Source organism: Palaemon carinicauda, chromosome 7 (assembly GCF_036898095.1).
Source record: "Palaemon carinicauda isolate YSFRI2023 chromosome 7, ASM3689809v2, whole genome shotgun sequence".
Taxonomy (NCBI): domain Eukaryota; kingdom Metazoa; phylum Arthropoda; class Malacostraca; order Decapoda; family Palaemonidae; genus Palaemon; species Palaemon carinicauda.
Window position 1 is genome coordinate 132,239,743 of NC_090731.1, and position 14,738 is coordinate 132,254,480.

At 33.9% G+C, this 14,738-nt stretch overlaps 1 protein-coding gene across 1 annotated transcript in view; it reads right to left on the reverse strand.

Annotated features, from left to right (window-relative positions):
- Positions 1–14,738, reverse strand: part of LOC137644542 (titin homolog) — a 108,007-nt gene that overhangs the window by 17,740 nt on the left and 75,529 nt on the right. Inside the window, exons 23-27 of the mRNA XM_068377507.1 lie at positions 12,683–12,865; positions 7,472–7,612; positions 7,015–7,206; positions 4,081–4,218; positions 1,021–1,119 (exon numbers count right to left, since the gene is read on the reverse strand). Coding sequence (XP_068233608.1) covers positions 1,021–1,119; positions 4,081–4,218; positions 7,015–7,206; positions 7,472–7,612; positions 12,683–12,865 — 753 coding nt within the window. The remainder of the gene's footprint in view (positions 1–1,020; positions 1,120–4,080; positions 4,219–7,014; positions 7,207–7,471; positions 7,613–12,682; positions 12,866–14,738) is intronic.

Genomic DNA, 14,738 nt, shown 5'->3' on the forward strand with positions numbered 1-14,738 from the left:
TATGATGTCCAACAACAAAAAGACCCGTACAATAGAAGTACTGTGAATATGGTGAAATCTTCATTTGGAAAGAGGAAGTTGGTGCAATTTGTACTGTGTAAGCACTTCGCCAACATTGAAAACAGTCATGCTAAAGCGATGTCATTGCTAATGAAATTAATACACGTATAGAAAAGATAAGATCAGAGCGTCAAACATTAACTAACAGTGGAACATCACCATATTGCTAACGATGAAACAATGAACAATTCATGAGCTATGCACGAAAGACTTGAACTATAACAACATATCATCTTATAAGTAATAGGTACACGCACAATATTCACTTAACTATGGGTAAAAGCCATGCAATTATGCTATACTATGACAAATTCTACGTCATTGCTGATTACTGTTATTTCCAAGAGTTAAAAACTACCGGTGCAAAGTATTTATAACTACAATAGATGTAATGGAAAATTTTCATTACATCTCTACAAAGAGAAAAAACACAGCCCTACAAAAGCTTTATAGAGGTAAATACTATCATTTAGTCATTAGTAACAGATGCCGGTCCTTGAGCAACGTAGTCCGTAGCAAGCACAGAGAACTTAGATTTGCATCACAAACACAATGAAGGTTTGTTTCGTTTAAATTATCATTAGTTTATCTTTAGGAATCTAAGTTCTCGTCCCTTTGATGGAATTGATTATTCTTTTGATATTATGGATGAAGAAAAAAAAGCCTTCAGATGCTTTTTATAGTTTTTGTGAGGTCGTGCTGCTTATGGTTCACTGTCACTAAAATGGACAAATAAAACATATAAATGTATTTTGTGTATTCGGTTTTTAAAACAAAACGGCCTGGGCATAATAAAAGAAAAATGGGCAACTGCTACAACACAATGTATGTAAACTAGTGTATGTGACAGGATTTTGTTTTAGAAGTAGGAGTTACAGAGCAAATAATACGGGGAAGGTTGAGCGAGCATCAACAGCTTCTAAGTGGGTATAAATATTATAGCTCTAGATAGATGTTCACTTGTTTCCTCCGGTGGTGCATCCTCCTTCTTCTTCTTTTTCTTCTTTTTCTTCTCGGGTTCCGTTGGTGTTAGCTCGCACCCACAAGAGGCTAAGTCCCCTTCAGGAGGCAGTAGAGGAATTACTACACAATCTGTATTCAACTAACTATATATAGCAATGCAGCTAGACTACAGTACATATAAAGAAAGAAAGTCAAGAATAACACAAAACATTCGGCTAAAATTTCTTGTCATTAGCTGAGTGAGAGCCTATGGTCACATGAAGCCAGAAGTTGGCTAAATAGTAATGTTGTATGTGGTAACTAATGATTTTTGTAAAAATAATTTGCCAATAACAATAGTTTGCCAAGACTCACGCACTGCAGTCAGTGTCTTTTACAGAGAGTATGATGAAAGGCGTATCTAAAAGATGGGTAGTATGGAACGCCAATGTAATCAATACACGGCAGTGACTAGCTTGAGAACTAGTTTGATATTTTTCTAGGGAAGTAGGTCATCAAACAAACTACCTCCCTGTGATCATTATGTTTGGTTAAAATCACTGCAGATCAAGGTGCCGATGTGATAATTCCTTCCAATAAAAATCAGGTAACGAAGCTTTGAAAAGTAAAAATCTTTGCTTAAAACCCATAAATATTCCTTTGAGAATGGTTGATTACTACCTTAATTTTATTATTATTACCATAAAAAACATAAGATTCATATACATCTAAAAGAATAATAACGGTCAAAATGCAGTTAGCTAACTCATGATAAGGAAAATCCGATCTAACATGCTTTGTTCCTACTACAAATTTTCCTTTCCCATTCAGAATCCACAATTCGGAATAAAGTGAAATATAACCATTGAACAACACTTGCAAAAATATATTAAAAGGAAAAATATAAAGTCTAAAGCAAACCCTTGAACTCCCTTTTTTTTTTTTTTTTTTTTTTTTTTTTTTTTTTTTTGTCTAAACCCTTCTGCCATTGTCTTCTTCTCTGCAAGAATCCTGACATACTACTTTCTCTGTATAACAAATAATCTTATTTACATGTAATTCTAAGACTCCTCTGCATCACTTTTCTCTTTATTCATGAAAGCAATTCTCCGTCTCGCCCACCCTTTGAGCCTTTCCAGTATCAAGACATAATTTCAACATCCTGCTCTACTACCCAATACCACATTCACCAGCTTCATGCAATACCAGTTAATTAAATCAATATATGAAAATTTTTGTATACTTTCTTTCTTACTACCAATTTCGTACTATTGTAGCCTGGTCCACGATTTCTTCTGCCATGTAACTGCACCTTGAAAAACATCGCTTTAACCTTGGTTAAAAATTATTTCCGTATCCCACCATTTATTTTTTCTATCTTTCCCTATTTTGATTCTCGGATTTTGCAAGCTCCTCATATATGCTTCCTGCTCCGATGTCTGAAATTCTTGTCTGTCATTTCCCCCTTCCTTCTTTAACGTTATCTTACTTTTTTTCATTTATCAAATTTATTAATCTCATTACGATAATAGCTCCATTTTCAACCCTTCAGCTCCTTAAATAACTGTTTTTCACGTTTGCTTTACCAGATAGTGATCATATATACGGGTATAATGTAGGTACTCCTCACCATTACATTCTTAGCTAACTCTTACATAACTTCTGTACTGATACATAATCTAACAAAATATTTTTATTCATATTTCATATCCATGTATGATTATGAATATTTCCTTTTGAAAACAAAACTTCAACAGAATGAAACGCATTTTCAAATTCATCTCCAACAGGCTATCTCCATTTACATATACTCCAACTACGCCACTTTATAATATTTAAATTTTCAGAAAAATCTACCTTTTACCTTTATCTATTCTTATTCATTGCTATCATAAATTGATCTTTTGCCACGATCCATCTTACATTTATAATCCTTGAATTAACATTTATATTTGCATTACGTCTGGTTCCCCAAAACAGCAAAGGCTACATCTTCCCTAACTCTGTAAATCTCAGGCATCACAGCTACTATTTTTCGAAATCAGACATTCACTGTTCTCTAATATCTGTCTCCCCAAGTGGGAAAATATCTAGTTTTCTGTTCTTGAAGATGCATGAATATAGGATGAGAAAGGTTTTGTATACATTTACAGATACCATATATAGAGATTGAGTTTATAAAAAAGATTTTGATATCTGAGTTGACTTGGAACAAAAGTCTCCATTCCGTTTTCAAATTATATGTATATATATATATATATATATATATATATATATATATATATATATATATGTGTGTGTGTGTGTGTGTGTGTGTGTGTGTATATACATATATATATATATATATATATATATATATATATATATATATATATATATATATATATATATATATATATATATGTGTGTGTGTATATACATATATATATATATATATATATATATATATATATATATATATATATATATATATATATATATATATACGTGTGTGTGTATGTATGTATGTATAAGTGTGTTTGTTTTTACAGTATACGAATCGTTTATTGATGAATTTCCAAATTGAAGTGTATCCACTAATGCAATCCCAATAATAGATTTATGAATATTTTTCTATTCTAAACACAGCAAGATCTACGTTCATCAAATATTTTGGAATTTACTCAGGTAACCACATTTGGTCTTGGCTAAACAGGTAAAAAAAATCAAATATACTTTTTAAACTCAGCATTTGACATCTAACAATTATCTATCGAAATTCCGAATGGTATTGGAGTATAATATCTTTTGTTACAGAACAGTATAGTAAAAAAATTCATAATTAACGATTGTAAGATTTGACTGCATACACGTTTAAATAGGGCATGAAAATTTTCACATATAAACAGCTGTGGTAAGAGAAAGCGATAAGGTTTAGAAAATAAATAAATAAATAAATAAAACCTGTCGGGAACATCACAATATTAATTTCCTTCCATACGGTAAACCTAACCCATATAAAAATAGTTCCATAAACATTGATGTACAGGAATATAACCCGTAATTAGCACAATGCGATTTTTTTTTTCAGTGACTTACAGAAGTAAACAGCAATCGCATCGGAGTCCTTGATCACCCTTTGTAGAGCCTCGCCCTCCATGTCCTCGATGAAGTCAGCTGTGGGATCTTTCTCTGTCAGCAGCCACGACAAGAGGTTTTCTTCGTTCTTCATGTCTCCTAAAAGGTGAGAAAGTCGTGAGTAATGGATTTCAGCGGGAACCAAAGGAAAATGCTAAACTTTTGTTAGAATTTATCGGTGATTGACTCGTTAGGGTAAGTAACGTCCGTGATCAACCATCGTGAAAATTTATTCATAGTTGACTTTATAATGATTCTGTGGTTGATAACTAACTTAATAAAGCAAGCAAATTTCATAGTTTTTAAATGAGACTAATTATTGATGAAAGAATAGCGCAATGTGATCGGGAAATTCACTGATTTGCTGATAGATGACTTGGTATCATTGAAAAATTCAATGATCTTCTGATGTAAGTATCTGCAGTTGTGTGATTTAACAATAGCAGCAATTTATTGGTTTATTCTTATTGGTTTTAGGCATCTCTCGCACTGCAGTTTCGTATTTATTTCTCTGACTTGATGAATAGATATTCTAAAAGCTTTGTAATTACTAAAGCATTGAATAGGAAATTAGAGATCACCATCTATAGATATGTTATTGATGCCCTGTAGGATACTCATGAGAAACATAATTTACTAATTAATGATTTTATACATCACATGGCTTTTAAATGTTGTGTAATACGAGCATCGATTATCAAACTGATACCAAGACTGCTATCGTGTGATAATAGTTACTTTAGAAAAAGATGTATTATGGAAGGACGGTAGAAGAAAAACAATATTTAAGAAGATCAAAGAACTCAAAGGAAGAAAGTTTTGATTTAATGTTGGCATCTGAATTCGCACACACTAAAAATTCAAACGATCCACTGATAAAACCCGGTTGATTGCAATTCCAGTGACGAAGGCTGAGCCATTTGATATGGAAGTATTCATTACTGTAGTAATATTTGGATTTTAATCTATTCATACTTCACTGCAATGAATATCATCAATGGGGAAGAAAAGCCAAAAAGCTTGCAATGAAAGTCAGATGTAGAGGATATCAATTAGTGATTTAGTAATCTTAATTTAAAAATGGTAACATCCAAATGAAAAATATAAAAGTTCAATAGTATTTACTTAATATTTCATTCCATTTTAAATTTTGGCCAGTCTGTGACTTTCTGTTAGGAGAATTTAAGTAGAATAAAAACATTAAAAGATACACCTTTTACAAGATCAAAACATTAGCAAAATAGGTGTAGAAATCAACAAATATCAGGGAATTAAACATGGATACTCCATGACAAATAACGAATTAACTGTAACATCAACAGATAGAGTTTGTGGATACAAGTCAGTGCGTAAATTTTTGGTCGAATCATTAAGAGTGGTTTGTAAGGATGGCAATGACAGGTGTCAAAAACAGGTATATCTGCTAAAATACAACTTTGTACTACCTTTAAAAATAAGTTAGCGGGCAAGATTTAAACTAATAAAAGTTAATGGCCGAGTTGTAGTACTCCTTATCTTGAAAATATCGATAAAATAGCTGAAATAAAACGTTTATTTGTATTGTAACTTAAACGACTTTAATTATGCCTAAACAGTCGAATTATAAATCAAAGGAACTAAGAGACTACAATAGGTATGTGCAGCCAATTCAAAGAAGATACTTCAAAGTCTATCGATTTACTTGTACCACTAAACTCATACAAAAAGTTTCTATAGTCCATACTGAGCACGCCATTTGAAAAACAAAATAATTGTAAGCACTGTCTTAGAGGGTGACATTTGTCATTTAACGTAAGAATTGATTAACTTCAAATAAGAGTACTCAGTTTTGTAAATGTGGGAAACAGGTCAAGATACTTTTAGACAGGAGTTAAATGCAAGAAAGTGTTTTGTAACACAAAGGAAACCATTGAACGGACAATAAGAAGGGTAATGTTCCAGTAACCTACCGCCTGTGTAGGAGTGGGATGTTTAGCGTCCATGGAAATCCATAAGAAATAAAAAAAGAAGAAAAGCCATGATTCATTAAGATACCACATCCAAGGGTCAAAGGTTATACTATGGAAAATCTAGATTAATGTTATTCAAATTGAATGCTGAATTAATTAAAAGACATTGCAAGATGAATGCTTTTGATTAATTCATATTGCTTAATTTTCTCAATGAAAGGGCATGCAATATCTGTTCTAAACTTATCTAAATCTAAAAATGGTCAAACATATGAATAAATACTAAATAAAATAGGCTATAGGCTCAATCTCTCGAATAAATAATTATCAATGCATCTAAATAGTTTTAAAACAAGATATTAAGAAATTATAAATTCAAATAAAGCTCAGCTATTCGGCACAAACCTTATAACTATGAGGAGATTGATTACTTTTGTCAATGAAAAGCAGAGAGTTTGTAGCAATATTTAACGGTTCTTAAGCTGGAATTAACATTTGAATTCCCGAGTGATTCCAGAATGAAAATAGAAATTTTGAATTTCCCTTTACTAATATCCATTTTATTTCTTCGATGAACTGAATAGCACAGGACTATGGAGGCTCCTTTGTACTAAATATTGCAGACAATATTTCACGCAATATTATGCTAACATCTGAAAATTTGCAAAGACAACATGTTTTTTGGTAATATGACATTTTCTATGGAAGGAACATCATTCAAATTATAATCTTAAAGATTATAAGACGAAGATATACATAAATGAATCTCATCTCTCTTAAACAAGGCCTAATTTAAAATGCTTTTCTTTATCGCCCCTATAGCACTGAATCATCTCCTCGTGATTTTGGTTAATCCTACAACACTACGAGTAAAAATATTGGAAAGTCTCTTTGAACTATCTACTGCCAAAGAAAGAATAACCTTCCAAAGAACTTAAGTACCGACCTGCATAGATGATTGGTTCCTCGGAGCCTAAGCGGAAGAACACAATGGCCGGAAGTGCATAGACTCCGTAATCCTTGGCCAGCTTATTGTCATCGATCTTGACGAAGTCGATGCCGTTAGCGTCGGCTTCGTCGTCGATATTTTCAAGTTCCGCAAGGACTTTCTGACACTGCTTACAGCCTTCTTCAGAATCTGTTTACAACACAAAGAACACAATATTCATATTCATGTTAACATTAGTAAGAAATCTTTGTGGTCTAGATTGAATTTGATCTAGTAAATATACGCCTAACATAATTTACGGAAGCTTTTTTTTATTCGGTGACACACAGGTAAGTGAATAATAATAACATAATTAGAAAAATGTATATCCATGTTTAATATGAAAGGCCTAAATATTAGTCACTATATTTGTAAGTTTTGCTAGCATTCACCATCAGTCAAATCTTCAACTTACAGAAGAAGACAGCGAGATAATCAGTTGTCTGGCGCACTCTCTCAAACATCTTTCGGTTGACCTTTTCGATGGCGTCATTTAGTTCCATGTTTTCAGGGGCAGTTAGCCAGTCCAGAATATCCTCTTCATCGTAGAGATCACCTGCATTTCATGAGGGTAATTAGTAAATGTAATATGTAAAAAGACAATTAGTACATGGTACAACACTCCACTCTTTTGCAAAACGACCATACAATTGTTCTCCTTCTTTCATATTTGCATCGGGATTTAAATGTAGAACATTGCTCCTATAAACAGTCCTCTTAACAACCAATGGCCAAAGTTCCTCCCATAAAATTTCAAGTTTTACACTACGTTTTTAACAACACAATGTGTAGATCTACAAGTTCAGTGAAAAAGAAAAAGATAGAGAGAAGAATTTTAAGCGAAAGCATGGGCAAAACTATCGTCAAAACAGGAAAAAAATTATTCCATAATTTGTGGAATTATTATCTAAGGACGTTTCCTTCTACGCTTAGATCTCTAGTTGTTTTTCCTTCTCCCTCATTAAGGAGAACAAATCTCATAGATAGTCGGGTTCACTATGTTTGAATTTCAACTTTCGTTTAATTTTTGTGGAGAGTATTAAAACTATATTTTGGGGGGGAAAAACTTATGGTATAAGTAAACAGAAAAACAGTTTTTCTATTTACTCTGAGTTCCATATGGCCGCCATCTTCGATTTTACAAAATGGTTGAAATGAAAATGTTTTCATCAATATCTGAGATTCTAAATAACATAGTGTTTATTTTGACAGCTAAACTATCATTCCCAAGGCTAAGGAATCCAGTGCTTATAGTTGGTGTTGTATTGAGACATTTGTTACAGCAGTTCTTGGAAATACTTACAAATTTCATAAGATAAATTGGTTATTAGGCACCAACTACAAGGACATGTTTATCTAGGGCAATGATGAATAATCATGTGGAAATAATCATGTTCTATTTTACTGCAATCTAGAATACTGACCTAGAGCTTTATTTCAATGCCATAGAGCAACTGAACCAGCACCTTTATTTGCCTTTTACTGGATCAAATATTACCGACTCTGGCCCAGATTCATCACAGAAATGCATGATCTGAGAACAATTCCCCCTGAAACCTGGGAAGAGGTATAAGTAGGCTCTATTGCAGTCACGAAGAATGACATTCTCCTTGTATCCATCTGGGCCAAGTTCTGTCAAAAAGATCAAGGCAGTCATACTGAAACATGGAAACTCATTTGCTATTGAATGTGAAAAGTTGTACAATGCAATCACTCATGCCTACATTCCAATGCAGATGTGACTGGTCAAAATATATATGAAAACTAAATATCAGAACATATCATTAGAGATATCATCATATGAGCACCAGTAAAGAAGGAGAGCATCAAGAGGCTCATGTGTGAAAACAGAAAACCACAGTAAAATTCCAAGAAAGGATTGAGGATCGAGCACAGACATGAGCCAGAAAGAGGCCATTGGAACCGTGAATTCACCGACACTGGGCAAGAGCCCTTTTTGCTCCAGATGGTACAATTCTGCCATACCTGGACAAAGTGAAGTCGATTCACCTTCTCAACGAGCTTATGATAGCAGAAACTACTCAGGAATATCACCAGCCAAGAGATGTGATGGGCCTCACAGCAGATGTTCCAATTCACAAGATACCACTGGTAAGTAGAATGATTCTTCTTTAGAAGATGGCCAAGAACCCAGAAACCATAGTGACAATGAATGCTTCACCAATAGGTTGATGTCCCTCACATGAGATTATGATGATATCATCCTTGATGATACTCTGAAAATTGTTACCAGTGATGAAAGAAAGCAAGGAAGAGTACCAGTCCATTATTAAGTCAGAGATAACTCAAACATAAAACACATCCTAATGAGAAGGTTCCTTTCACATGATAAGACGAAGGTTGACCTGACCTTTTATCTTTGTACAAAGACTCTTAAGCACAACAGTACCGTATATCACACAAACTGGTCATCACCTCTTCTTTAGGGCATACTAGGAGAAACAAAGACTTGCTATTCCAGGACAACATTCACGAAGAAGTACACACACTGTTGACCTACAGTGATGTCCTGGCATCACAGCAAAACCATTGGGTACATAGAAAAGGAAATGAATAGACTCTATGAGAAGTAACGAAGAATAAATATAAAATATCTTAACATCAGTAACAACTTTGAGATAGAACAGTCATAATAACCTTTGAAGAGAAAATTATGTCAGCCTGTTCAACATAAAAACATTCGCTCCAAGTATGAATTTCTGAAGTTCCGCCGATTCAACTCCCCGATGAGGAAGATCATACCACAATCTGCCCACAGCTAGAATAAAACTTCCAGAATACTATGTAGCATTGATATTATGATGGAGAAGGCATGCCTGTTGGAATTAACTGCATACCTAGTACTACATAGAGGATGGTACAGTCTCGAGGGATATGAATGCAAAGAATGTTCAGAATTATAAAAAAAGGAAAAAAAAATTATGTAACAAGTATAAAGAACGAACTGAACGATGGTGCCAGAGCTTACTATCTAGATCAGGAATAAGAAATTTAATAGATTGTAAGTTTTTGTCCAATAATTTAAGATGGGATTCAGTAGCTGAAGACTACACAAAAGAACAAAAATTGGAACAAGGCAGAATAAAAAAGTTAAAACCTTTCATCAGAATAACTTGAAAACTGTTAATCCCAATAGAATTTCACAATGTTTTTGTGCAATTAAAGAAGAAACAGACTGAATATGTTCCCAATAGTAAATTTCCAAAGAAGAATCAGACCTAAAATTGTAAACGAGTCCTATAGAATAAAAGAAACATTATCAATGCAGAGATCTGGATGTTCAGGAGCCACTGCTCTCGACCTGCTTACAATCAAACTTTGAGTTTTGTTAGGGTTCAACTTCATGCCCAATAATTTGCACCATGTGCTAATTTTAGCTAGATCTCTATTAAGGGATTCAAAAACCCAATTTCTACATTTAGGGGATGGAATTGAGTTAAAGAGATTAGCATCATTTGCAAAGCAATGAACTTGTTTTCTAGGCTAAACCACATATCATGAGTGTATGATTTAGTATGAAAAGTAATGGACCAAGAACACTACCCTGAGGAACACAAGATATCACATTCCTGTAGTGATGATGATGCTAAGGAAAAACTTACCTACTCCCACCTATTTCGGTTTGAAAACGTGGGCCTAATGAATAACACGGTCAAAGGCAGCTCTAAAATCAAGGCCAGTCATACAAACTTCCTGACCACAATCAAGGGATTTTTGTAAAGCATTGGAAATTGTAAGAAGAGCATCACCTGCTTTAAGGCCTTTGTGAAAGCCAAATTGTAAACTGAAGAACAATCATTAGTCTCAGCCTAACTATTTAGTCGTTTTGACAAAAGACGTTAAAGAAATTTAGAAAATGTGGGAATTATGTGAAACGGGCTGTAATCAGATCGGCTAGAGCTACCATGAATACATTTACTTAATGGAGATACATTACCAATTCTCCAACAAGTCCCAAAACAACGTCTTCTTGCTAACTTACGGAAAATAACAGACAACTTAGGAGCTAAGTGATCAGTGGTCTCTGTAAAAAAAAACAATGGAAAAACACAATTAGGGTTTACATCTCCACTAGCATCAAGATCCATCTAGAGTGATTTAATTTCGAGGGATCAAAAAGCTAAACTAGTTAGTTTAGCCTAAGGAAAACAGGAATGAGGAAGAACTAGTTTCTCATTACACCGCTTACTGTCAAACACACCAGGTAAAGGGATTGCTTTTTTCTTTGAACAGTGAGTGACCGAGCCATCTGGTTTAAATAAAAGAGGAACTATTAAATCCACATAAAATAGTGAAGATTTAGGGTGCCCAGCATTTATGTCTCTGGATTTTACCAGAAATATTTTTTTACTTTTCTGTTGAAGCATGAATTCTCTGAGCAATAGCTCTTAGCTGAGTATGGGTATTCCAGTCAAATGATAGGCCTTCTGGTTTTCCAAACTATGAACTTATGCCAAAGAACACGTCTCATTTTATAGCATCTGAGGTTATGGGGCGAGAGAAAATATGGAGAGCTAGAGGGGCAAAAAGAGCAACGCCTTTGCCAGCCTTCCATGCCTTCACCAGCGCTGACAGTATCGGACAATTCTCTCATATAATCAAGGCCACCTACTATAAGCCTATTCAAAGGTAGAAAGAGCTGTAATAAGTTTTCTGCAGATGCTTTCAACTAAGGCAGATTTGACTGAAACTATGTTGGCTATTCTGGCTAGCCTCATCTGTGCAGCCTACTCCCCCAAAGGTATCTACATCAAGACGATCTCCGAACTGCGATGACATCTCTTCTACAAGTTTATGGCAGAAAGTGACAAGTTCCATCCTTCCCTTGAGGCTCTGAGACAGCAATCCTGAGAGTCCATATCCAAGGCATAGTGTGGGGACAAGCAAGCATTGCTCTACAGGATCTTCAGTTGGATCCCACGTAAAAATGGCTACCACAAGGAGTCCGATGGCCAGCTGAAACCAACCATGACAGATACTCTTCCAGCTCCAAAGGATAAAGGCTAGCTACCAATGTAAAACAGATTGTTCTTCTGCCAAATGCTCTTGCAGAACAAGGATCTTATCCTGAACAGATTCTTGCCAGTGCTGCAGTGAGTTTCAGAATGAGGACAGAGAATAAGTATGAAACTGATGATGATGACGAGAGTGATGGTAATAATATGTAAAATCTCCTTGGTTGCCTGAAAGCATATTGGTCGTTAATGAACTTTAACTTAGCGTAAGGTTCATGTCTAATCACTTATAAACTATTCAATGAAATTGTTCATTTTAATCAAACAAGTTTGTGGATGAATCTAGCATATATATTTAGATACCATTGAATTCTCTGGCCTTAAAATGGTGGTTTAGCTGTCAAAATGATTTCTTTTGGATATTTAGAAGGTAAGATACTGATGAGACCATTTTTTTTTTTCACTGTAGCCATTTTGTAAAATCCTAGATGACACACCTATAAGTTTCAGGCCAATAGAAGCATTGTTTTTCTCTGATTGCTTATATAATAAAGCTTCCAAAAATGAATAGTTTTGACACTACAAAAATCTGACGAAATTTCAAAGTGACCCTGGTTTTAAGGTTGGAAACAGTTCTCTTGCAATCATACCTTCGTACTTGATGTGCTTGGCTTTCCTGAAGTAGACAAGACCCGGGGGGTTTCGGAATCCGTATTTCTTGGCCATGAGCCGGTCATTCATCTTGACCAGCTGGATGCCATACTCAGCCGCTTCGTCGTCGATCTTTTCTAGAACTCGCAGCACTTTGGGGCATTCGTCGTTCTCCTCGTTGACTGTAATGGACGAGGAGGAGTAAAAGACTGAATGAAACGCAGTTATAAAAGAAAACAAGATTGATAATGAAAATCATAAATCTTAAAATTCCTAACCCGAGTACGGTAAAAAAAAAAAAAATTGTCATAATCATTAATACTCTTGAAAGTTATAAGTAGGTCAAAATAGAATATGATTACGCACAGCATACGCACAAAGTCAGGCCAAACGAAATTTTCCCCTATGAGAAAAAAGAATAGTGATGAAAATTATTTATCAAAGCATATATCAGACAAAAATTCATTTGAAAGGTATACAAATAAAATGTTAAACATTATAGACAGCCAAAAAAAATAATATAGAATTGAAACTATCAAGAATATTTAAATATCTGTCTTTTCCCCCTCAAGAGAGCCTAGTAGACACACACTGGATTTCTATGCATTTCTATTACATTTTATTAGTATTTTAGAACAATAATATAATAAAAATTTGTTTGAAAAATTAAAATTAAATCATAAGGAAAAATAGCTTTAAATAGTGTTGACTTTAAAAAGTAGGTCGAGGATGCTTCCTTGGGATTAAAATGATAGATTCAATGTCGGTTAACTACGCATAATAAAAATCATAACAACAGCAAAAATAAATAATGAAAATAATTATACTTACGAAAAAATGAATTCTTATCCCATAAAATACGAGGAGTGATAATAGTAAAAATAATCATAAATGCTTTACAGTATACTCGATTGTCCAGGTATTCAATATAATTACCTCGAACATTTTCATATGAATTCATTGACCATTTCGCATTATCGTCATCTATCTTACTAATATCATAAAAGAAATATATAAACTTTTGAATATCACCGTGCATTTGTAAGAACACTACAGTACCCTTATTTCAAAATTATTATCAAAACCATCAGCAAAGGAAATGCATTGAAGAGCACGAATAGAATAAAATAGAGTTTATAAAGTAAAGAATTTGGAAAATGACTCTAAATTGTTAGTCATATGTCTATCTCAAAGAATTGAAAAAAAAATAAAACTTGAAATAAAAATGAGTAATTGACACCAAATGATATATATATATATATATATATATATATATATATATATATATATATATATATATATATATATATATATATATATATATATATATATATATATATATATATATATATATATACACACTGTATATAAATACATATATTTGTGGGCTCAAGCCATGTCGTCCTGATGGAAGGTTCCTAATAGTAGCTTCCTAAGGGATATATGTACTACAGTGATTTTCTCAGAGAATTTACCTTTAGGTCTCCAGAATTCTAACTCCTGGCGCGAATATCCTTAAAATTTCTCTCAAGGATATCGCATAATATCAGGGGACGTATTCTTGACACGCCACATAGCAATCTTCACCCCGAATAGCGTTTACGCTTCGAGGGGGAAAGTGGCAAAATTAGAAGGGGAGCCGTATCAAGGTTACCCCACTTCCCATACTACTATTGAGTATCAAGACAGTGCCATATCCAATATGGCGGACATTCCTAATTTTATAGCAAATTCGCACGGTGGTGCTCCCTATTGATCTAACTTTTTCAATCGATTTCTAAGGATTATTATGCAATTATGCTTCTTTCGCCTCTGGAAAGTTGAGTATTGATTCTATACAATGTGTGTATTTTAGCTCATGTCTCACAGTGAAATTAGAGTAATTTATTATGATTAGGAGCTAGGCCTGTTACTGGAGGCGCCATGAGCGCTGTCGTTCGTTAGGCATGTGTTATTTAGTTAGTAGAACGACATTCCCGGTTGAAATAGCAATAATTAATTAATTATGAAAGCTATTTAGGCACTTGATACTTGTAAAGATATTTATGATATGCA